Source organism: Apium graveolens, chromosome 1, assembly GCF_009905375.1.
Source record: "Apium graveolens cultivar Ventura chromosome 1, ASM990537v1, whole genome shotgun sequence".
Taxonomy (NCBI): Eukaryota; Viridiplantae; Streptophyta; class Magnoliopsida; order Apiales; family Apiaceae; genus Apium; species Apium graveolens.
This window is the reverse complement of record NC_133647.1, coordinates 3,722,123-3,747,070: the sequence shown is the minus strand read 5'-3', so window position 1 is coordinate 3,747,070 and position 24,948 is coordinate 3,722,123. Positions and strand designations below refer to the sequence as shown.

General features: G+C 32.5%; 1 protein-coding gene across 2 annotated transcripts; it reads left to right on the top strand.

The window, feature by feature from the left end:
* Positions 1-899: 899 nt before the first annotated feature.
* On the top strand, positions 900-3,076 carry LOC141718944 (legumin type B-like). Of its 2 annotated transcripts, none has more exons than XM_074521320.1 (3): positions 900-1,154; positions 1,876-2,596; positions 2,742-3,076. In XM_074521320.1, the coding sequence occupies exons 1-3, from the start codon at positions 959-961 to the stop codon at positions 2,893-2,895; spliced, it is 1,071 nt and encodes a 356-aa protein (XP_074377421.1). In that variant the 5' UTR covers positions 900-958; the 3' UTR covers positions 2,896-3,076. The 2 variants fall into 2 exon arrangements, with proteins under 2 accessions (XP_074377421.1, XP_074377425.1); XM_074521324.1 differs by having other exon boundaries at positions 2,720-2,850.
* The last annotated feature ends 21,872 nt before the right edge of the window (positions 3,077-24,948 follow it).

Here is a 24,948-nt window from a genome sequence, read left to right as displayed (position 1 = left end):
TAATTTAGTTATACCCCATCTAATTATTTTCACTTATTTTATTAATATGTTGAAAAATATCATGTCAAAATGCACTTGACATTGATCAAATTATGGTTACAAAACAAAAATAAAAATTGTACAAATATATGTTAACACTTTTTTGATAATGTATTAAAATTCCAAAGACAAAAATGGAATTGGACTCGTTTTAATAGAGGAGGGCAACTAAAATTATCTACTTTTTTCTTGCGAAAAAGATACATTTTTAAACTTATCTTACTTTCTAATCTATATAATCATATATATCTAATACTAATCATATATATCTGTATTCGAGCGAAAAAAGACAGTGAAACAATAGAATTGGAGTCCATTTAATTGAAGAGCACAACTAAAGTAATCTATTTTTTCTTACGGAAAATATACTTCTTTAAACTTATCTACCTTTCTAATCTATCCTTTAGCTGGTTTTACGTAGTATAGTTAAATCTAATCCACCCTCCTAATAATTTGATAACACCCCATCTAATTATTTTTAATTATTTTATTAAAATGTTGAAAAACTTCCTGTCAAAATGCACTCGACATTGATCGAACTATAGTTACAAAACAAAAACAAAAATTGTACAAATATATATTAACAATTTTTTGATAATGTTTTAAAATTCGAAAGACAAAAAAAGAGAGTTAGTAATTGATTAGTAAAAAAAAAGTTATAATAAAATTTCGATAAACAACCAAAAAAGATAAGATTATCGATAATGCAGTTACTATCTAGTTTACATGCTCGCGACTCACGAGGATAAGTTAAACTTGAGATTAGTTAATATGTCGACTTAGAATTATAATCTAACTGAAAGTATTATCTATATAAACACACGCACATAACATAACAACTTGACATAAAGCAGCAACAACTATTCTTGTTGGGTATTTTGTTTTCAGGAATTCTTGATTAAAATTTGTTCAGGAAAAGATGGAAATTGATTTGACACCGAAAGCGGCCAAGAAAGTGTACGGAGGAGATGGTGGAAGCTACCATGCATGGTGTCCCAATGATCTGCCAATGTTGAAACAAGGCAACATTGGTGCTGCTAAGCTTTTTCTTCACAAGAATGGCTTTGCTCTTCCCAGTTATTCCGATTCTGCTAAGGTCGCTTATGTTCTTCAAGGTATCATCTTTAATCTTTTTTTATGTTTTTCTTGTTTTGAAAAATGTCTTGGTTTATAATATTAATGAAGCGATTTCATGTTGTGGTCTGATTATTTTAGTACCAGAATTTTTAAACCAAAGTTGCAACTATATATCTTTAAGTCCACCTTTTAGTAGAATTTGGATGTGGATTGGTAATATCTTGAAAGTGTTTCTAATTTTCGGAAGTTTCAATGATTTTTGTGCGAAAATATAGTTCTGTTCCTCGGATTTGCTCTGTATTCTTTGAAGGTTCTATCTTAATTATGGTCAGTTGAAACATTTTCGAGGAATAACTGGTGTTAACTTGTAGTTAATGCCTGTTAAATCCTTGTCTTTTGATTAACAACCAGTTTATTAAATCTTGAGTTTATGTTTGTTATAGTATCTTTTTGTGTATAGTAGTAATACTCGTTTTTAATCTTTCCCCTGCCATATTAAAATCGTGCAAACTAATAACCTCGATGTTGTTTCTATGTTTTTCTGGATAATTCCGATTACAAGCAATTTAAATATTTATAGACACGTTTGCCTCCACTTAGTTTGAGCCTGTACAAACCACAACAGTTTATAATGGATGTGATCATATTTTAAGAGGATATATCATAGATGAAACCTTTTCGAAAGAAGGGATTCGGACTTTGATTTCTTGTAGGTTGTATATGTTCTGTGCTTACACTGTTTGTTGTATTCCTTATTAGGTAGTGGAGTAGCTGGAATTGTCCTTCCAGAGAAAGAAGAGAAGGTTCTACCAATCAAGACAGGGGATTCCATTGCTCTCCCATTCGGAGTTGTGACATGGTGGTACAATAAGGAGGACACCGAGCTTGTAGTTCTTTTCTTGGGAGATACTTCAAAAGCCCACAAGACTGGTTCATTTACTAACTTCTTCTTGACCGGCTCTAATGGAATCTTCACGGGCTTTTCAACTGAGTTTGTAGGCAGGGCATGGGACTTAGATGAAAGTGTTGTGAAGACCCTTGTTGGAAATCAATCAGGTAATGGTATTGTCAAACTTGGTGCAGGTTTTAAGATCACAGAGCCAAGTGAGAAACACCGGAATGGCTTGGTGTTGAACTGTTTGGAAGCCCCGTTAGATGTTGATATCAAAAATGGTGGAAGGGTTGTAGTTTTAAACACGAAGAATTTGCCTTTGGTTGGTGAGGTTGGACTTGGAGCTGATCTTGTTAGGCTAGATGGAAGTGCAATGTGCTCTCCAGGGTTTTCATGTGACTCGGCATACCAGGTGACTTACATTGTCCGGGGCAGTGGTCGTGCTCAGGTTGTTGGCATAGATGGGAAACACGTACTGGAAACGACTGTCGAGGCTGGTAATCTGTTCATTGTGCCCCGATTCTTTGTTGTTTCAAAGATTGCTAATCCTGAAGGCCTGGAATGGTTTTCTATCATATCTACACCAAAGTAAGCACCATTTACCTAGTAGTTTATATGTTTTTTACTCTTTGTCATTGGCTCTCAATTCTGAGTCCTTTATTTGACACCCCCTCATTTCATTCACCAATATTGACGTAGTCGTGGTTCTAGTTGACATGTGCTCTTATTGCAGTCCGGTTTTCACCCATCTAGCTGGAAGCATCGGCGCATGGAAGGCCTTGTCTCCTCAAGTTCTCCAGGCATCTTTTAATGTGGATTCGAATGTGGAGAAACAGTTCCGCTCCAAAAGGACTGCAGATGCCATCTTCTTCCCTCCTCCCAACTGAAGAGCTGCTGCAAATATATGTTTATTTAGAGCTCTGTGGACTATCAATCTACAATCTTCTTTAAGTTATCCAAGTAGTTTAGATGTTTTTCTTTCCATAAAAATGTTTGGTACGGATGTTTGCAAAACAAAATTATTTTTCGCAGTTTTTGAATTATATTGCCTTATTTAAAAAAGGATTTTGCTATGATATTCACATTCTTTTTTTTTTGTCTTGTGTGATATATTTTCATGCATCACATTTTCGAGTAAATGGAGAGGGGCATTTCCCGTGCCTTTAGGCCATCAATAAATATTTATTTTTCACTTTGTTTCTGTGAAGCTGGGCTTGTAATGTTGGAGCTGGGCTTGAAATGATGGAGAGGGCTGAATCAGTTATGTTGAATAAGTAGCATTGATTATTTCATATTAAGATTTAAGAGCACAATGTGGTTCTTACTCAGAACCTTGCCCATAAAATCAAAGAGTTTGAATTTTTACTAGTAATAATAAAATTTTTGTATGGATCTGCAAGGAACACTTCAGATCAAATCAAGTACAACACATAACAAACTAATGAAGTACAACACATAACAAACTAAGTGCAATAGTAGGATACCAGACCAAATATGAACATCATACATATAACTCTTCTAAATTTATCATATCTTATTCGATAAGAAAAAATAAGTTATGGAGAGGAGCTGCTAATAGAGTAGCAGCGAAGATGAGTTCTTTTATAGTCATGTTGTCTACTGTCTTATGCGGTAAGATATTAGTCTTAAAAGAATGATATCACACAAATCTCTTACATTTATCATTTAGATTTATTTGTAATTTAACGAATCTTGTATACGGCTAAAAAGATTACAAAGAATAATTCCTTTGTTAAAGAAATCTTACAAAATATGTGTGAATGTACATGTATTATATTTCTCAGGAGCAATGTTACATATTAAAAAAAACTTGAAAAACTTTTTCAAAATGACACGTGTCATCTTTTCATTTTTGGGATTTATATTAATATACGAGAAGTCCACCTCATTTATAAGTAAACATCCAATATCACGATAACTCATCATTCGGGAATCGTTTCAGAAATGATTTTTGGAAAACTAGCATTTCTCATTCTCACGACGTATGTTTTAATGTTTTATTCATGATAGAAAATTTTAAATTGAAATAGAACCGGATCATCTCCTAATTGAAAGGTTACTTGATTTTTTTCTACTTACCTTATTTTTCGGATATTAGCATTTCTTATAAGAAAAATCATTTTTTTGAAATAAAATATTCACCAATCCTATTTATTTTGATCACTTCCCTTATTTTGAATATACCTTTTCCTTGACGGTTTATATTAACCGACTGATTAACAGACTTATATCACAAAATATAAATTATATCAACCTATTTCTAAATGTTAAGTTGTGAATATATATAGTGAGTTTCTTAATAACAATATGAGATCACGTAGCCCAAATTAAAATTTAACATGTGTTATGACACATAATTTAATAGACACTTTTAAAATTTATTTGAATATCTTACATTACTCGGCAAACAAGACAATCATAAAGTTTTAAATATTATATATAATACGCTAAACATGACTCTCACAAAAAAATCCGATTAAATTAAAAAATATAGATGACCTATAAGATAAGGTGAGATGTGATAGAAATTAAATTTTTTCGGTATCATCCCTTTCTTCCAGATCCGCGCTTCTATGGGCCAAATCACTCTCCCCGGGATAGTATCAATTATTAGAATTGATACAATTGAAATATTGTAGACCAAACACGACAATTACAAAATTAAAATTGTATCACTACCGTTGGAATTGATACAAAGTTAAAACTTGATTATTAAAAATTGAGAAAATATTCTTAAAATTATTTTAAAATGACAATGTTTCACTCTTTTTTTACAATATGACAATGTTTCACTTAAAGAGCAAAAAATCCAAAAATCTAGTTGGCATACAATATATATAATTTTGGAGATTGTGTAAAAATAAATTGCTCTCCATGAGATAGTCCTTCCACATAAAATTTTAGTCAACGTCATCATATTGGTCATATTTGTTAAATTAGTCATACTAGCTCTTTAATCCGGGTAAGGCACAAGATTGTTTAAAATATGAATAAATTGTGTGATAAATAAGTTACATGATTATTGATATTGGCGGAAATATGTATTGTAAGATTAATTATATGTGATGAGTTTGTGTCGTACGATTAATAATCCTACAAATTTGCTCAACTGCTTATATATATGAAAGTTCGATATTTGTTATATATAAATACATTTTAAACTTTTAGCATTATATTACATACATCTTTTGACCTAATATTTGTGTACGATTGGTTTCAGTCATATGATGACAACTATGCTTTCTTATAATAGTTTCTTATAACATTCCCTTACAAATGATTTGCGCTCGCAACCATGAAATCTTCGTATTGAGGGATTAAAGATCTCCGAGGAGTACGTGTCGTAAGATTAATGACCCCACAAATTTGCTCTTATATACATTAAAGTTCGACATTTATTACATTCATATACGTTTAAAACTTTCAGCATTATATCACGTATATCTTTCGATCTAATATTGGTGTATGTTTACTTTTGGCCGTATGATTACAACTATGTTTTTTTTATAATAGTTAGTTGTATCATTCATATAAAAATAATTTATAATCTTCACGCTGAAATCTTAGTATACTAACCTATTTTTTTTCTTAAAAATAGTCTTTGTAGTTAATATATTCACTCAAAATAATAAATTTTAAAATTGTGTTAAAATTATGTTCAATTTTAAAATATACTAGCCAATAACCCGTGCGATCCACGGTTGTTTTAAATAACCGTAATTATATTTTTATGTTAATATTCTATTATTTAAATTTTTTATATTTTATTAGTTTTTTTATTTTAATAATTTTAACATTATCAATAGGGGAATCATTTTTAATTCGATTTTACTCTTAGTTTAGCCTTCAGTTGTATATTTTTTTGTTTTAGCGTAAAACACATTATATCGACAAAATCCACGTAATTATATTCAAATTTTAATATAATTTATTTAAGTTCAGATATATTATATAAATTTTTTAACCCTAATAAAAAATATATTTTTTAGTTGGTCTAATTATTTTTCGATTTTAATTTTTTATCTTGGATTACCTATATAAATTTATTTTAGCTCGGATGACAATATATATTATTTTTTTGTCTATCCGACCATATCTTACAAATTAACGAATAGTGTCCATTTTCATTTTAATAAAATAATATTGTCTGTAGTTTCATTTTTATAAAATAATATGGAAATTAAAGACATAGAAGAAAACCTTTTATTATATAAGACTTTTATATCAAACAAATTCAAGTAATTATACATAATTTATTTTTAATTATATTTTAGTTCAGGTTGAATATTATTTAATTTTATGGGTAATATATATTATTTGTTTTAAATTGATGTCATTATATCAACCAACAAATTAGTTATATTTAGTTTTAGCCCGGATGAGTACTATAACTATATATTATTTTGAACCGCACCAGTAGTATTTGTTATTGTTATTGTGTTTTAACCCAATATAACAAATCAACAAACTATATTTAGTTTTTTTTTTATTTTTTATATGAACCCAGATTAGTAGTATAATATTATTTAAACATGTATGAATAGTGTATATGTTAGGTCATACACACTGTAGAGGGGGGGTGAATACAATGTATAGCACAATCAAATCGAATTCTAATAACACAAGTAATAGAAAACAGACTTTATTCAAAGCAATAAATTCTGTTACAGTATGGAACTGTCCTCTCTCAGTGATGAACAAATATCACGAGAACTGCTAGGGTTACAATGAATAATCTTCTCGATAATGATAACACTTATAGTATAAACCCTATGTCTGTGTTTATATACTACACAGTTACAAGATAATCGCTAATTGATATGGACTATAATTCTGCTTCCTAAAATATATCAATCAGATATCTTTTCTTCCAAGTATTCTATTCTTCATAGAATTCCTTCTTCATGCATATCTCTTCTTACGTTTGTCTTGATCTTCTTTTCCTTTCAATCAGCCGCCTTCCTTATCTGAACGTTTTCTTTAAGTCCTGATATTATCTTCTGATAAATATCTCCTGAACCTTATGTACTGATGACTTAAGTTCTGACTTCAGTATAAGTGTTGATTTCAGTTAAGTACTGATTTGTCCTGTTTAAGTAAGATCTGAAAACTAAACATAAATCATATTAGACATGACATTATCAAATATATCTAACAATCTCCCCCAACTTGTAAATTAGCATAATATACAAGTTAACAGATATTTGATGATGTCAAAAACATTAAGTACAAATGCATGAGAATTTGACTAGATAACTACAACTTACAGTCCTTAAAGCTTTACCAACTTTAACTTCTGATAACAACTTCAGTCTGTATTCATATCAAAATTTGAGTAATTGTAGATCTTCACTTGGCTTCACTTTCTGATCTCTCTGATGTCAGGAGTTGTTCTGAGATAATTCTTTAACAAACATCTCTCAGCATATCTGAGTTCATCAATCATCCTCCTTTTAGCATCTTTAAGTTCTGCAGAATCTTCACCAGTTTGAAAGATTGCAGCCCTGAGATTATTAATTTTAGCTTTCCTTATATCCTGATCCAGTCTGATCAAATATGCCTTGTCAGACTCAAGATTGAATTCCACAGCCTTGTAACCTAGAAAGGTAGTTATAATCTTAGTAGAGTTAGGCTTCATCTCAACAATATCACCCTTGTGATCTCTGTACTTTGGAAGATATGTGCTGTCAGACTTTACAGAATAAAGCCTTTTCTGTCTCTGAATTTGACTCTTCAAATAGTTTGCAGCACTTTATGTTATTTTGTCATTCACTTGAAGTAAGAATAATACATGTTCCAATTCTTCAAAATACTTCAGTGGAATGACATTTTCCCTTATATGATAAACCCTACCATATGTCATGAAGTATAACAAGATGTGTTCTTTCAAGTAGGTATGGTAAACCATCTGTACATATTCTAGTTGATTCAATCTTTCAGGAGTTGCTCCAATACCTGGTTCACTTAAGGAAGTTGGATCATGGGTTGTGTTCTGTATTCTTCTTTCATCAGCACTACCCAATCCAGATTTATCTCTTGATTCCTTTCCAGTAACCACTCTTGCTTCAAAACCACTTACATCAGTCTTCAAAGGTTGAGTCTGTTTGGCTTTGGTGAATCCTGGTAGGAGTAACTTTGAAGGTTTAACATGAGCAATGTCAGAGATTTCCTTTGATTTATCTTCTGATATCAAGTTAACTTGAGCTATGTCAGAGGTTACTTGCTTCTTTGAGATATCAGAACTAACTATATCTTTACTCTGAACAACTTGAGCCATGTCAGAGGTTGTCTTAGAAATTTTTCTTGAAGTGAGAGCAAGATCAGCATCTTCAACAGTAATTTCTTCATCCACAGGAGGCACATAAACCTTGATAGGTTCTCCAACTTTCTCTTTTCCCTTGAACCTTGGATTTATCTGCAATTGTGATTTAGCCTTGGTTGCTTCAGGATTTGTTCTTTATTTTATCACAATGCCTTTGGCCTTTGGAAGTTTTTTTTACCAACAGAAGCTTCAGATTTAGATTTGACTTTTTCTGACTTAAGTCTAGCTTCTTCTTCCATCAGACTCTCAAAGTCCATTCCTGGATTTTCTTTCAGAAATAGCTGTCTTGATATTTCTTCATCAACATCCAAAAGTTCATCAGAACTTATCCTTTTACCAGTAGCAGAAGTAATTCTTTTTCCAGCATCAGAACTTGTCCTGTGACTTGTAATTTCATCTCTTCTTGATGAGAAACTTCTACCTTGACCATGACCTCCACCCATTCCAGAGTTTCCCTGGTCATCTTTTTCATCATCCTTCCCCTTCAGTGTCTTAACAGTTTTGCATTTGGACTTAATTACTTTTCCCCCTTTTTGGCATCAGCAGGTAAGAGAAGAGAGACAAGCAATTCCACTGAGTCTTGGATTTCATCGAGTTGAGATTGCTGAGAAGCTTGATTTTTCAAAATAACATCAATCTGAGACTGTTGCTTCTCTTGGGTTTTCTCAATATAAGCAACTCTGTCAAAGGTAGGTTGGAAGAATTTTTTCTTATCAATTTTCTGAGTCGTTTCTTGCTTGAGCAATTCTTCCTGAATTTTATGTAACTCTGCATGAGTTGTTGAATGGAGACCTTGAAGATGTCTAGTACTCAATGCAGTGACTCGAAGCCGTGTCTTGAAATCATCATTAATTAACATTTCATCAGCTTTTGCCAAGTGCTCAGCAAGAATCTTTTCAGATGGAACAAAGGTAACTGAGTTCCATTCCTTATTCCACTCCTGTCCTCTAGGAGTTTCACTCCAAGGTACTGGTGCTTCTCTTCGAACAAACTTCTTGACTAACTCACTTTTGTGAATAGTTTGTTGAGGTGCATGTCCTGATGGACCAGCTGCAGTAGCATCTTCATTTATAGCAGCATCACCAGTAGTATCAGCATTTGAAGCATCAGAACTGACAGAATCAACATCTTCTGATAAAACAACAGTATGAGAAGCAATTGAGGCTTCAGCATCATCCTCTAAGTGCTGATCTGTTTCCAAGTTCTGATCAACAGCCATATCCTGATGCTCACCTATATTCTGATCATCAACATCTAGATGCAGAGAAGGTGTTGTAGACAATTCTGGAGTTTGAGTAGCATCAGTAAAAGGTGTTGTTGATGGATTAATTGATGTTGGAGCTTCTAAGTAGAGAACCTCAGGCACAACCAGGTTGTGAATATCAATTTCAGCACTTGTGCCTGGGTCTACAGGAGATACAGTTTCATGTACAAGAGACACAGATGATGTGTTTGCCTTGTCTGTAGCAGCTTCCTGAGTTGGGGACAATGGAGAGGGAGATGTAGTAGCTTCAGCAAATTCTGGTTCTTTTGAGATCAGAGATTCCTGATCTCCTTCCTTAACTGCTGCTTCCTCATCATCTGAAGCTGGCCTTTTAGCTCTCTGTTTCTTGTATCTCTTTGAAGGTGGGGATTCCTTGGGAGGTTCAGCATAAGTCATTCTTCTAAGCCTTTTGAGAAGCTTAGATCCCCCAATTCCAGAATCCTTCTGAGAAGGGACCTTCTCAGCTTCTTTAACAACAGGTTCCGATGCAGAAACCTGTTCCTCACTATCAGACTCATCTCTCAGAACAATCCTCCTTCTCTTCTGTGGTGTCTGAGGGACAGTCTTTGTCCTCTTGGGCTTGGAAGATGAAGGCTTCACAGTATGTGCTGATGATGGAGGTTGAGCTATCTGTGAAGGTTTGAGATGTGTTCTGATAGAGGATTGAGGTATAGATGTATGAGTGGTATGTTTTAATGGTTGTTGTGGTGTTTGGGATGTGGTGGTAGGTTGTACATCAGGATAAACATATCTATAGGTTTGAGGATCAACATTTACCAGGATCTGTTTTACAGACTGAGGAATCTGTAAAGGTCTAACCACCGTTTTCTTAAGTCAGCATTTACCAAGTCATTAAAAGCCCGTTTTGCAAGTTTAAAAGGTGGAAATAAAGAACTGGCTAGTTGAGGGTCATCAGCACAGCAAAAGGTATATATAAGCTGACAGAATCTAGGAAAGTAAACTACATTTCTATCCTCTGTCATCCTATCCCCAATAAAACCTAGCATAACACTTGCAAAATCAAAATGAGTTTGGTTAATAATAGCATACCCGATGTGCTGACTCATTATTGGAATGATATCAAAGTTGGAACACTTATTCCCGAAGGCTTTAGTGATGCAGTTGAAGAAAAAGCTCCATTCCTTTCTGATATGTGCTCGTTTCAACTGTCCAAGCTTAGCCAAACTCTTCTCACACCCCAAATTGGTCACGAGCTGCTGTAGAACTGGTTCCTCCGGTATTGAGAAAATGCAGCCTTCTGGTAAATGTAGAGCTTTACGAACTGTTCCAAGAGTTACCACATGTTCAACATCATTGACTTCAAATACAATGCTGGGAGTACCAGTAGCACCACCATTATCAAAATGCCCAGTCCGCCAAAACGTCAGAACTTGTTGGCTGGAAATGACTTGAGGCTGGGTCAATGCATACCCAATTTCACTGTGTGCTAGAAGATCTTGCACAAAGTGCAACTCAGATGGAGCTTCATCATGATTTAGGATTGCAGCATAGTTGTTGGGAACGAACTTGGCTCCATCTATAATCAAATCCTTAGGTGCCATGAGAAAAAAAATTGAGAATTAAGGTTGCCTGTAAGGTATTTGATAAAATGTCTGTATGAAAACCAACGTCAGGAGATGAGAGAGAGTAAAAGTAAAGAAAGAGAGACAAAGTGTAAAAATAAATAAAAGATTGTATAATCTTCTCTCTCTTACTTATACATGGTTAAAAAAAATAACCGTTGGACACCTGTCAGACATGCAACAATAATGAATAGTTAATGGGCACGGGAAAACAGTAATCATTACTTATCACATGTAGTTTTTCAAGGAAAAACCGTTCCACTTACCAAGTAATCCCATTAATTGAGGTAAGTCAGTTTTAATTCAAAATTTAAACTGTTCCCACTTATTTAATCATTTTCACTGCAAAACCAATATTCTGTAAAAATATTCAAGTGTGAGAATGACCAAAAAAAAAATCAAGTAAACAAGTACTGATATTTTAAAATCAGAACTTAATTTATATCAGTAATTAAAATGGTCATCAAAATATGGATATATCAGGATTTAAAAATGCAGCAGAATTTAAAACATCTCAGAGACAAATCTTGCAAAAATATAAAATTCCATTAATATATTAAGAGAATACATTCATGAAATTGAAATTTACATCAGAACATTACAAGACTGTCCTAAGCTACAAACTCCAACATCAACAGCTTTTGTCCTTGGCTAAGAAGCTGGACAAAGCTGACGATGAAGAAAAAGAGGAAGAAGAAAACAAATTATTTCTTCTTCCGACTCTCTACAAAAAGAATAGCGAGTCGAATGATTCACTCTTGTTGGCGGAGAGCTTCCAACCTTTCTTCTTTCAATCGCTCCAGATGGCGATGGTAGTCCATGTAAAAGAACAGGAGGTGTGTGAGAACCTCCTGGGGAACCGATTCCCAAATCTCATCAGGAATGACAGTTACGTGCCATTCCTGCTGCCAGTCCTCACAGCTCAACTCCATGTTGAAGGTCTCATAGTTTAAAAAATATTGTAGTTGACCATGATTGTGTTGGTATGAAGGAAAAGAGAGTGAGTATGTGAGAAAAGAAATGATGTGTAGGCTGATTTGAGGTGTTGGTTTATATAGGCAATAGAATGTCAGGAGACGCAAGGAAATTTAATGCTGACAGGTAGAAATAATTCTACCTCATCTCCCTAGACTGGGAAGAAGAAAAACAGTCATTGGAAGTGTAAAACAGGATTTAATGCGCACAAGAAACAAGTAAATATTACTGTGCATGTACGTGTTCCACTAACCCTAATTGTATTAACTGTTAATATCTCACCAGTACATATTCTGATTTAAAATAAGACTGTTTCAGATTTTAACCACAAATAAGTCAAATAGAGGATCAGAATTTAATATCAGCACTTAGACTTATATCAGAACTTAACAGTCATCAGAACATGATTTCTTAACTCGAAAAATGAATGCCTATCTCTGTGATTCTTCACACAAATTCTGATTTCGGTTCTTCAGAACTTATTTATCAGAACTTCCATCAGAACTTATCCTCAGAATTTATGCAATCTGACACATAAACTGTTCATCTAAAATAACATTGAACGCCACAGTAATTTTCATCATTCATATGGAGTGTAAGTGTGTGCATTAAGCAAAATATCAGACAAAGAGTAAAGTCTGATTCACTTCAGTGCATCTTAGAAATAAGGCGTAACTAAGAACTTTACTAAAAATCTGTCATTATTCTGAAGTTTACTTTTGAATGAGTTCATGCACGAGTCCATCTCAACTGTTTTGTGCTTATTTTATGCATATTTTGAAATTCCATTTTACAGTGGCTTCTCAGTGTAAGTGAGTCACGACTGCTTATCAGAATTTATGCTATTATCAGAGTATTTCTCCAGTAATCATAGAGTGTGAAAAGTCACCAAGAAAAATAATTATTTGCTTTTCTGATGCATATTACTTAATACCAGCAATGCACTTGGGTCGTCCTTTCCACATTTTTACTCTAGATCTCAAAGGAGTACCTGATTTTTATTCCCTTTTCTTTTACTTTTTCTTTTGATGAGTGAGGTTTATCAGCACTTAGTACATCCATCAGATTTACTAACATCAGAACTTAACAGATGAGAAGCATTATTCTAGTTTTTGACTTAGTAATAAGATAGACAAAGTAAACGTGACTAAGCTCAATATCAGAATTTGCTTGTGTCAATAGATTTCCACATAAATAATTACTTCTAACATGGGATCTCTAGTATGTTAAAGACTACTAGGTCAGCATCTAGCAAAGTTATCCTCATAGGATTGAATAGTCACAGAAACAGTCAGTTCACTATTAGAGTTTAGAAATTCACATCAAACAACAATCAGTACTTAAGCAATTTTCAATTAAGCACAGAATACACAAAGAGAGTAATTTCTGTAAATACTGATCATAAAGTCTGATGCATCAGAACAAAAGCTAAGCAGATTTAGAGAAAGAACCTGAAACCATTCCAAGTTCATTTACCAATCTTGTAAAAGTAGCTTCACACAGTGATTTTATGAAGATATCTGCTAGTTGTTGATCTGTTGAAACAAAGTGCAATTCCACTGTACCTTCATTCATATGTTCCCTTATGAAGTGGTACCTAATGCTGATGTGCTTTGTCATTGAGTGTTGAACTGGATTACCTGTCATAGCAATAACACTTTGATTATCACAGTAAATAGGGATTTTAAAATATGTTAACCCATAATCCAGTAACTGATTCTTCATCCAAAGAATCTGTGCACAACAGCTTCCTGCAGCAATGTATTCTGCTTCTATAGTTGATGTGGAAATTGACTTTTGTTTCTTGCTAAACCAAGAAACCAATCTGCCTCCAAGAAATTGGCAGCTTCCACTTGTGCTTTTCCTGTCAATTTTGCAACCTGCAAAATCTGCATCTGAGTAACCTAGTAGTTTAAAATCTGATTCTCTGGGATACCACAATCCCGGATCAGCTGTTCCCTTAAGATACTTGAAAATTCTTTGCACAGCTGTTAAGTGAGGTTCTCTTGGATCTGCTTGAAATCTTGCACAAAGACAGGTTGCATACATGATATCAGGTCTACTAGCAGTTAGATAGAGTAGAGAGCCAATCATACCTCTGTAATCAGTAATATCTACTGATTTACCAGTATCCTTATCCAGTTTTGTTGCAGTGGCCATGGGAGTGGATGCACTTGAACAATCTTGCATTCCAAATTTCTTCAGTAAATTTCTGGTGTACTTGGTTTGACAAATAAAAGTGCCTTCTTCATTCTGCTTGACTTGAGGGCCCAGAAAATAGCTAAGTTCCCCCATCATACTCATTTGATATCTTAACTGCATCAGTTTGGCAAACTTCTTGCAAAGTCTGTCATTTGTAGACCAAAGATGATATCATCAACATATATCTGAACTAGAAGTAAGTCCTTTCCATGGTTGAGGTAGAACAGTGTTTTGTCTATAGTTCCTCTGTTAAATTCACTTTCCAGAAGAAACTGAGCTAAAGTCTCATACCATGCTCTTGGAGCTTGCTTAAGGCCATAAAGTGCTTTATCAAGCCTGTAGACATGATTAGGATATTTGGGATCTACAAAGCCTGGAGGTTGTTCAACATATACTTCCTCCCCCAATTCACCATTGAGAAAAGCACTTTTCACATCCATTTGAAAGACAGTAAACTTTTTGTGAGCAGCATAAGCCAAAAATATCCTTATGGCTTCCAATCTAGCAACTGGTGCAAATGTTTCATTATAATCAATTCCCTCCTGTTGGGAATATCCTTTTGCAACCAACCTTGCCTTATTCCTTGTAATTATGCCATCACTATCAGTTTTGTTTCTGAATACCCACTTTGTACCAACAACAGATCTGTTCTTTGGTCTTGGCACTAGGGTCCAGACTTTGTTTCTTTCAAATTCATTTAACTCTTCCTGCATTACTTGTACCCAATCAGCATCTTGACGAGCTTCTTCCACCTTCTTTTGTTCAGTTTGAGAAAGAAAAAAATTGTAAAGACATTCACTCGAAGTAGCTGTTCTAGTTCTGACACCTGCATCAGGATTTCCAATAATTAAGTCAGGTGTATGTGATTTAGCCGACTTCCTTGCAGATGGAAGGTTTTCTTTAGAACTGGATGCTCCCCCATGATCCATGCTATCTTCATCAACATTTTATGATGCTCCCCCTGAAACTATGCTCTCTGAGTTGGATCCTTCAGAATTTAAGTTTTCAGAACTATCAGAACTTGGCTTATCAGAACTTGACGAATCAGAACTTGAAGAGCCAGTTGTATGTTCTGATGCTTCTTGAGATGTGGTTGTATCTTGAGTATGCTCCCCCTGCATAGGTGCATCTTCCTTTGGTGTAGTCACCACAGTTTCAATAACATCAGAGTTTAATCCATCAGAGTTTACAGTATCAGGATTTAGACTGTCAGGATTTTCAGTATCAGAATTTAAGTCTTCATTTTCAAATCTCAGCTGATCATGATCATTGAAATCTTCAAGTCCAGTAATCTTCTTATCATCAAAAGAGACATTGATAGATTCCATGACCACTCTTGTTCTCAAGTTATAAACTCTGAAGGCTTTTATGGAAAGTGGATATCCAACAAAGTTTCCTTCATCAGCTTTTAGATCAAATTTGGATAGCTGTTCAGGGTGAGTCTTAAGAACAAAACATTTGCATCCAAATACATGAAAATACTTCAGATTTGGCTTCTTTTTCTTCAACATCTCATATGGTGTCTTTCCTTGCTTGTTAATGAGTGTTGCATTCTGAGTAAAACAAGCAGTCTGCACAGCTTCAGCCCAGAAATAGGTTGGAAACTTTGCTTCATCAAGCATTGTACGTGCAGCTTCAATGAGAGTTCTATTCTTTCTTTCAACAACTCCATTTTGCTGTGGAGTTCCAGGAGCAGAAAATTCCTGCTTGATTCCATGGTTTTTGCAGAACTCTTCCATTATCAAATTCTTGAACTCAGTACCATTATCACTTCTTATTATCTTCACAGAATCTTTGACCAATTTATCCAGTTGCCTGATATGATCAATCAAGATAGATGCAGTTTCACTTTTTGTGTGCAAGAAATACACCCATGTGTATCTGGTGAACTCATCCACTATGACCATAGCATATTTCTTCTTTGCAATAGACATGACATTTACTGGACCAAATAGATCAACATGTAGTAGGTGATAAGGCTCAAGAATTGATGATTCAGTCTTGCTCTTGAATGATGATTTTCTTTGTTTAGCCTTCTGACAAGAATCAAAAAGGCCATCAGGAGCAAATACTGACTTTGGCAGTCCTCTCACAAGATCTTTCTTGACTAGTTCATTTATATTGTTGAAATTTAAATGAGAGAGTTTCTTGTGCCAATTCCAGCTTTCTTCAATTGATGCTCTACTCATTAGACAGATTGGAGAACCATCAATACTTGTTGAAAGATTGGCTTCATAGATGTTACCATGCCTGTATCCTTTCAGAACAGCTTTGCCTATAGATTTACTAATAACTTCACAGTGTTCTTCAAAGAAATCCACATGATAACCTCTGTCACAGATTTGACTAACACTCAGCAGATTGTGTTTAAGTCCTGAGACCAGAGCTACTTCTTTAATGATGATATTCCCATGATTGATATTGCCATATCCCAACATTTTTCCAATGTTGCCATCTCCATAAGAAACACTTGGGCCAGCCTTCTCCACAAAGTCTGATAGCAGGGCTTTATTTCCAGTCATATGTCCTGAACATCCACTATCCAGAACTAGAATGTTTTTCCTGTTGCCCTGTAATCACAAAGACCACTAATGATTAGTTATAAGGACCCAGACTTGCTTGGATCCTTCGGCCTTATTAAGTTTGTTAACATTTGCAGCGGATTTAGCATCAGAGTTTATGTTAACATTTTCCTTATTAGAATTTACACTATCAGACTTTGAATCAGAACTTACACTAGAAGGAACAATGCTAACTTTCTTTAAAGAAGGTTTTATTTGATAATAATCATAGTATAGACTATGATATTCCTTACAAGTATAAATGGAATGCCATAAACTACCACAATGAAAACAAGGATTTTGTGGCTTATATCTAACAGACTGACTCTTAACTCCTGACTTTGAAGGTAAGGAGTTTATGTTCTTATTCTTCCTGCAAAAAGAAGCCATATGGTTAGAACTTCCACAGTTATGACACGTTTTTCTAGGAGCATCAGGATCAGGCTTATAATCATTGCTTTTATTCACACCTTCCTTTCCATTCCTATTTTTCCTAGGTGATTTTACCTTGTTTGCATTCTTAACATCTTTCAGCTTATGCTTAAGCTGTTTCTTTGTCATTAAGCCTACGTTTACTTCAGTTGTCTTTTCCTGTTTTAGTTTGTCAGAAGTTAATTCCTTTTTAACTTCTGATTTCTCATTATCAGACTTTACATCTACAAACTTAACAAGCTTTAACTTAGATTTTTGATTAACAACTATAGGCTTAATTTCTACAGTTCCTTTATCATTCTTATCATCTCCATAACTTAAGCCCTCTTTCCAGTTTTCACTACTTAACAAATTCTGAGTTGTTCTGCCAGAGTTAGTCCAAGTCCTGATAATCTCTCTTTCCTTTTCTAACTCAGCTTTTAGAGATTCATTCATTTTAAGCACTTCATCCCTAACATAGAAAGCATCATCTCTATCTTTCTGAGTTTGATGGAACATGACTAACTCTTTTTCTAAATAATCATTCCTCTTTTTGTAAGCAAGATTTTCAGAAGTTAATCTTTCACATGTTAAAGTTTGATCTCTATAGCTAATGAACATGGTTTTAAGATATCTTCTCAACTCATTAATATCATCAGTATGAAAGGCATAAGTAGTTCGAGGTACCTTTAACTCAGCAGCTTCAGATCTGCTTTTAGCACTTGCCATATCAGCATTTTCCATCAAGGCATAATTCTCCTCACTTTCAGAATCTGAGGTGTCTGTCCAGCTTTTGTTCTTTGTGACAAGAGCCTTGCCTTTGTCACTCTTCACTTTCTTGCAAGTAGGAGATATGTGGCCTTTCTCACCACAGTTGTAGCATTTGACATTTGTATAATCTCCTCTGTCAGACTTTCCTCCTTTGCCCTCAGATTTTCTGAAATTCTTCTTATCAGAACTTGCACCTTTCCTGGAAAACTTCTATCCCTTCCTGAACTTCCTGTATGCAATCTTTGTGATTCCTTTCACCATAAGGGCACACAGCTTCATCATCACTTCATCAGCATCCGTCTCAGGCAAGCTTTCAGATTCTGAGTCATCATCACTATCAGAACTTGATGACTCAGTATTAGACTTTGTGAAGAGAGCTTTACCCTTGCCTTTCCTTGAGGTAGCTGCCTTGGGGGATTCTTCTTCAGCCTTAAGAGCAACTGTCCTTGACTTTACTCCTTTCCTCTTGCTTCTTTGTTCCATCTCAAGTTCATGAGTCTTGAGCATCCCATAAATTTCATCAAGAGTCATTTCATCAAGATTATAGTTGTCTCTTATTGTTGTTGCCTTTAAATCCCAGCTTTCAGGAAGAGCCAACAGGAATTTAAGGTTTGAATCTTCAAGATCATACTCCTTATCAACCAGTGACAAATCATTCAAGAGTTTGACAAATCTATCATATAAATCAGTCAATGACTCATTAGCCTTTGAGTCAAAGTGTTCATACTCTTGATTGATTGATCAAGGACCAACAACCAAAATTTTAATGTTTTATCATTAATATAATAATATAAATTAATATAAATGTAATATATATAGTTATAAATTATTTTAAATGATGAAATAGTAATAAATATATGTAATAATGAATTAGACTAATTAATACATTCACATTAGTTGTAATTAATAAAAGGACTACAGATGCCATCTTCTTCCCTCCTCCCAAGTGAAGAGTTGCTGTAAATATATGTTCATTTAGAGCTCTGTTGACTATCAATCTTCTTAAGTTATCCAAGTAGTTTAGATGTTTTTCTTTCTATAATAATGTTTGGCACAGATGTTTGCAAAACAAAATAATTTTTCGTAGTTTTTGAATTGTATTGCGTTATTCAAAAGGATTTTGTTATGATCTTCACTTTCTTTTTTTGTCTTATGTGATATATTTTAATGCGTCACATTTTCGAGTAAATGAAGAGGGGGCATCGGTTGTGCCTCTAGGCTATCAACAATTCTTATTTTTCGCTTTGATCTGTGAAGTTGGGCTTGTTAATGATGGTGATGGATAAATGAGTTATGTTGAATAAATAACATTGATTATTTCATATTAAGATTTAAGAGCACACTGTGGTTTTTGCTCTGAACCTTGCCCATAAAATCAAAGAGTTTGAACTTTTACCGAAAAAAAAACTTTTGTATGGATCTGCAAGGAAGATCTTCAGATAAAATCAAGTACAACGCATAAAAAATTGATTGCAATAGTAGGATACCAGACCAAAAATGAACATCATACATATAACTCTTCTAAATTTATCCTATCTTATTCATTAAGAAAAAGCAAGTTATGGGGAGGAGCTGCTAATGCAATAGCAGCGAAGAGGAGATCCTGCACTAGGCGCCTTACAAACCCCACCCTGTGGATAATGGATGCTCTTGCAATGGGCATTACAATCAGAAGAAGTTGTACATGGCCCCTCATCAACCAATCATGTTGCACCTACACGATCTGTAACACACAATTCGTACATGTTAGTAATAGATTATAGATGGTTATATGTTGATATGTTACATTAAGGCTATGTTTAACACAAGAAAGATAAATTTACCTGTATTGATAGTCAAAGCAATGAAAAAGAAGGCAATGAATATGGTTCTAGTAACAGAAGAGATGTTCTTCACAACCATTGTATCTAAGATTTTGCCTTTTCTATGTGTAATGTGATGGTATTTCTTCTTTTATGTGTGTAATGTTCTTGCTCATTGAGTTCTTTTTATAGTCATGTTGTCTACTTGCCTTATGCGGTAAGATATTAGTCTTAAAAGAATGATATGACACAAATCTTTTACATTTATTATTTAAATTTATTTGTAATTTAAGGAATCTTGTATACGAGTAAAAAGATTTCAAAGAATAATTCCTTTGTTAAAGAAATCTTACAAAATATGTGTGAATGTACATATGTTATATTTCTTAGGAGCAATGTTATATATTAAAAGAAATTTGAAAAACTTTTTCAAAATGACATGTGTCATCTTTTCATTTTTGTGATTTATATTAATATACGAGGGATCCACCTCATTTATAAGTAAACATCAAATATAACGATGACAACTCATCATTCGGGAATCGTTTCGGAAATGAATTTTGAAAAACTAGCATTTCTCATTCTCACGGCGTATGTTTTAATGTTTTATTCATGATAGCAAAAAATTAAATTGAAATAGAACCGGATGATCTCCTGATTGAAAGGTTACTTGATTTTTTTCTACTTACCTTATTTTTCGGATGTTAGCATTTCTTATAAGAAAAATCATTTTTTTTGAAATAAAATATTCACCAATCCTATTTATTTTGATCACTTCCCTTATTTTGAATATACCTTTTCCTTGACGGTTTATATTAATCGACTGATTAACAGATTTATATCACAAAATATAAATTATATCAACCCATTTTTAAATGTTAAGTTGTGAATATATATAGTAAGTTTCTCAATAATAATAATACGAGATCACATAGCCCAAATTAAAATTTAACATGTGTTATGACACATCATTTAATAGACACTTTTAAAATTTATTTCAATATCTAACATTACTCGGCAAACAAGACAATTATAAAGTTTAAAATATTATATATAATACACTAAACATGACTCTAAAAAAATCCGATTAAATTAAAAAATATAGATGACCTGTAAGATAAGGTGAGACGTGATAGAAGACTAAATTTTCCCGGTATCATCCCTTTTTTCCAGATCCTCCCTTCTATGGGCCAAATCACTCTCCCCAGGATGGTATCAATTATTAGAATTGATACAATTGAAATATTATAGACCAAACACGACAATTACAAAACAAAAATTGTATCACTACTGGTAGAATTGATATAAAGTCAAAACTTGATTATTCAAAACTGAGAAAATATTCTAAAAATTATTTCAAAATGACAATGTTTCACTCTTTTTTTACAGTATGATGATGTTTCACTTAAAGAGCAAAAAAATCTAAAAATCTAGGTGGCATACTATATATATAATTTTGGAGATTGTGTAAAAATAAATTGCTCTCCATGAGATAGTCCTCTTTGGTAAAATTTTGGTCAACGTCAACATATTAGTCATATTTGTTAAATTAGTCATACTAGCTCTTTAATCTGGGTAAGGCACGAGATTGTTTAAAATACGAATATTCGTGTAATAAATAAGTTACACGATTATTGATCTTGGCGAAAATATGTATTGTAAGATTAATTATCAGTGATGAGTTTGTGTCGTACGATTAATAATACTACAAATTTGGTCAACTACTTATATACATGAAAGTTCGATATTTGTTATATATAAATACCTTTAAAATTTTTATCATTATATTACATATATCTTTCGAACTAATATTTGTATACGATTGGTCTCACTCATATGATGACAACTATGCTTTCTTATAATAGTTTCTTATAACATTCGCATACAAATGATCTTGCCACCATGAAATCTTCATATTATGGGATTAATAATCTTCGAGGAGTACGTGTCATAAGATTAATGACCCCACAAATTTTCTCAACTGTTTTTCTTATATTCATTAAAGTTCGACATTTGTTACATTTATATATGTTTAAAACTTTCAGCATTATATCACGTATATCTTTCGATCTAATATTTATGTATGTTTAATTTTGGTCGTATGATTACAACTATGTTTTTGTATAATAGTTACTTGTATCATTCATATAAAAATAATTTATAACCTTCACGCTGAAATCTTAGTATACTAACCTATTTTTTTCTTAAAAATAGTATTTGTATTTAATATATTCACCCAAAATAATAAATTTTTAAAATTGTGTTAAAATTATGTTCAGTTTTAAAAAATACTAGCCAATAACCCGTGCGATCCACGGTTGTTTTAAATATATGTAATTATATTTTCTGTGATAATATTCTATTATTTAAATTTTTTATATTTTATTAGTTTTTTTATTTTAATAATTTTAACATTATCAATAGGGGAATCATTTTTTATTCGATTTTACACTTAGTTTAGCCTTTAGTTGTATATTTTTTTGTTTTAGCGTAAAACAAATTATATCGACAAAATCCACGTAATTATATTCAAATTTTAATATAATTTATTTAAGTTCAGATATATTATATAAATTTTTTAACCCTAATAAAAAAATATATTTTTTAGTTGGTCTAATTATTTTTCGATTTTAATTTTTAATCTTGGATTACCTATATAATTTTATTTTAGTTCGGATGACAATATATATTATTTTTTTTGTCTATCTGACACTATCTTAACAAATTAACGAATAGTGTCCATTTTCATTTTAATAAAATAATATTGTCTGTAGTTTCATTTTTATAAAATAATATGGAAATTAAAGACATAGAAGAAAACCTTTTATTATATAAGACTTTTATATCAAAGAAATTCAAGTAATTATACATAATTTATTTTTAATTATATTTTAGTTCGGGTTGAATATTATTTAATTTTATGGGTAATATATATTATTTGTTTTAAATTAATGTCATTATATCAACCAACGAATTAGTTATATTTAGTTTTAGCCCGGATGAGTACTATATCTATATATTATTTTAAACCGCACCAGTAGTATTTGTTATTGTGTTTTAACCCAATATAACAAATCAACTAACTATATTTAGGATTTTTTTTTATTTTTTATATGAACCCGGATTAGTAGTATAATATTATTTAAACATGTATGAATAGTGTATATTATTTTCTTCTATCAAGAGTTGTCATTCCTACCAAGCAATTATTTTAATTCTAATCTTGTTTTAGATCGGTTCAACAGGATAATTTTTTGACCCGGGTGATTAGTACATATATTTTGTTTCTAGCAACAGACCATTACACATATTTAATTACTTTTTTTACACCGGCTCAATAGTATAATTTTTTTGGCCCGGGTCAGTAGTATATATTATTTTGTTACGGCTAGAAACCATTATACATATTCAATTCTATTTGTATTTATATAATTATATTGTGAGTATTAGTCCATTAAGAAGGGTGTATTATGTTAAATATAATAATTTAATAAAGCTGACCAAGGACCAACAACCAAACTTTCAATATTTCGTCTTTAATAATATCTAGTATAAAACTCATGCGATGCACAGTTATTTTATTGTAAAATATAATTTTAATATATTGTTATTAGGATTCGAACCTTATACTCCTACTATAATAATTTTGCAATACACCACCGTTATTTTTATCATTATATATTAAAAATTATAATTTTAATATATTACTGCAAGGATTCGAATCTTATACTTCTTGTATAATAATTTTTAAGATAAAATCTAATGGTTCTCATCAGTTTGATCTAACGGCTCTGGATTGATTGATCAAGGACCAACATCCAAATTATTAATGTTTCATCTTTAACATAATAATATAAATTAAGATAAATGTAATATATATAGTTATAAATTATTTTAAATGATGAAATAGTAATAAATATATGTAATAATAAAAATTAGACTAACTAATACATTCACATTAGTTGTAATTAATAAATGGACTACAGATGCCATCTTCTTCCCTCCTCCCAAGTGAAGAGTTGCTGTAAATATATGTTCATTTAGAGCTCTGTTGACTATCAATCTTCTTAAGTTATCCAAGTAGTTTAGATGTTTTTCTTTCTATAATAATGTTTGGCACAAATGTTTGCAAAAAAAAATAATTTTTTGTAGTTTTTGAATTATATTGCGTTATTTATAATGATTTTGTTATGATCTTCACTTTCTTTTTTTGTCTTGTGTGATATATTTTAATGCGTCACATTTTCGAGTAAATGAAGAGGGGGCATCGGTTGTGCCTCTAGGCCATCAACAAATCTTATTTTTCGCTTTGATCTGTGAAGTTGGGCTTGTTAATGATGGTGATGGATAAATGAGTTATGTTGAATCAATAATATTGATTATTTCATATTAAGATTTAAGAGCACACAGTGGTTTTTGCTCTGAACCTTGCCCATAAAATCAAAGAGTTTGAACTTTTACTAGAAATAAAAAAAAACTTTTATATGGATCCGCAAGAAAGATCTTCAAATAAAATCAAGTACAATGCATAAAAAATTAATTGCAATAGCAGGATACCAGACCAAAAATGAACATCATACATATAACTCTTCTAAATGTATCCTATCTTATTCGTTAAGAAAAAGCAAGTTATGGGGAGGAGCTGCTAATGCAATAGCAGCGAAGAGGAGATCCTGCACTAGGCGCCTTACAAACCCCGCCCTGCGGATAATGGATGCTCTTGCAATGGGCATTACAATCAGAAGAAGTTGTACATGGCCCCTCATCAACCAACCATATTGCACCTACACGATCTGTAACACACAATTCGTATAAGTTAGTAATAGATTATAGATGTTTATATGTTCATATGTTACATTTAGGCTATGTTAACACAAGGAAGATAATTTACCTGTATTGATAGTCAAAGCAATGAAAAAGAAGGCAATGAATATGATTCTAGTAACAGAAGAGATGTTCTTCACAACCATTGTATCTGAGATTTTGCCTTTTCTATGTGTAATGTGATGGTATTTCTTCTTTTATGTG

What these genes read in the sequence shown, in the direction of transcription:
- LOC141718944 (XM_074521320.1), top strand. Translation starts at nt 959, where the DNA reads ATGGAAATTGATTTGACACCGAAAGCGGCCAAGAAAGTGTACGGAGGA. An exon ending in GGTCGCTTATGTTCTTCAAG is followed by an intron (nt 1,155 to 1,875) that starts GTATCATCTTTA and finishes ATTCCTTATTAG; the next exon opens with GTAGTGGAGTAGCTGGAATT. An exon ending in TCTATCATATCTACACCAAA is followed by an intron (nt 2,597 to 2,741) that starts GTAAGCACCATT and finishes CTCTTATTGCAG; the next exon opens with TCCGGTTTTCACCCATCTAG.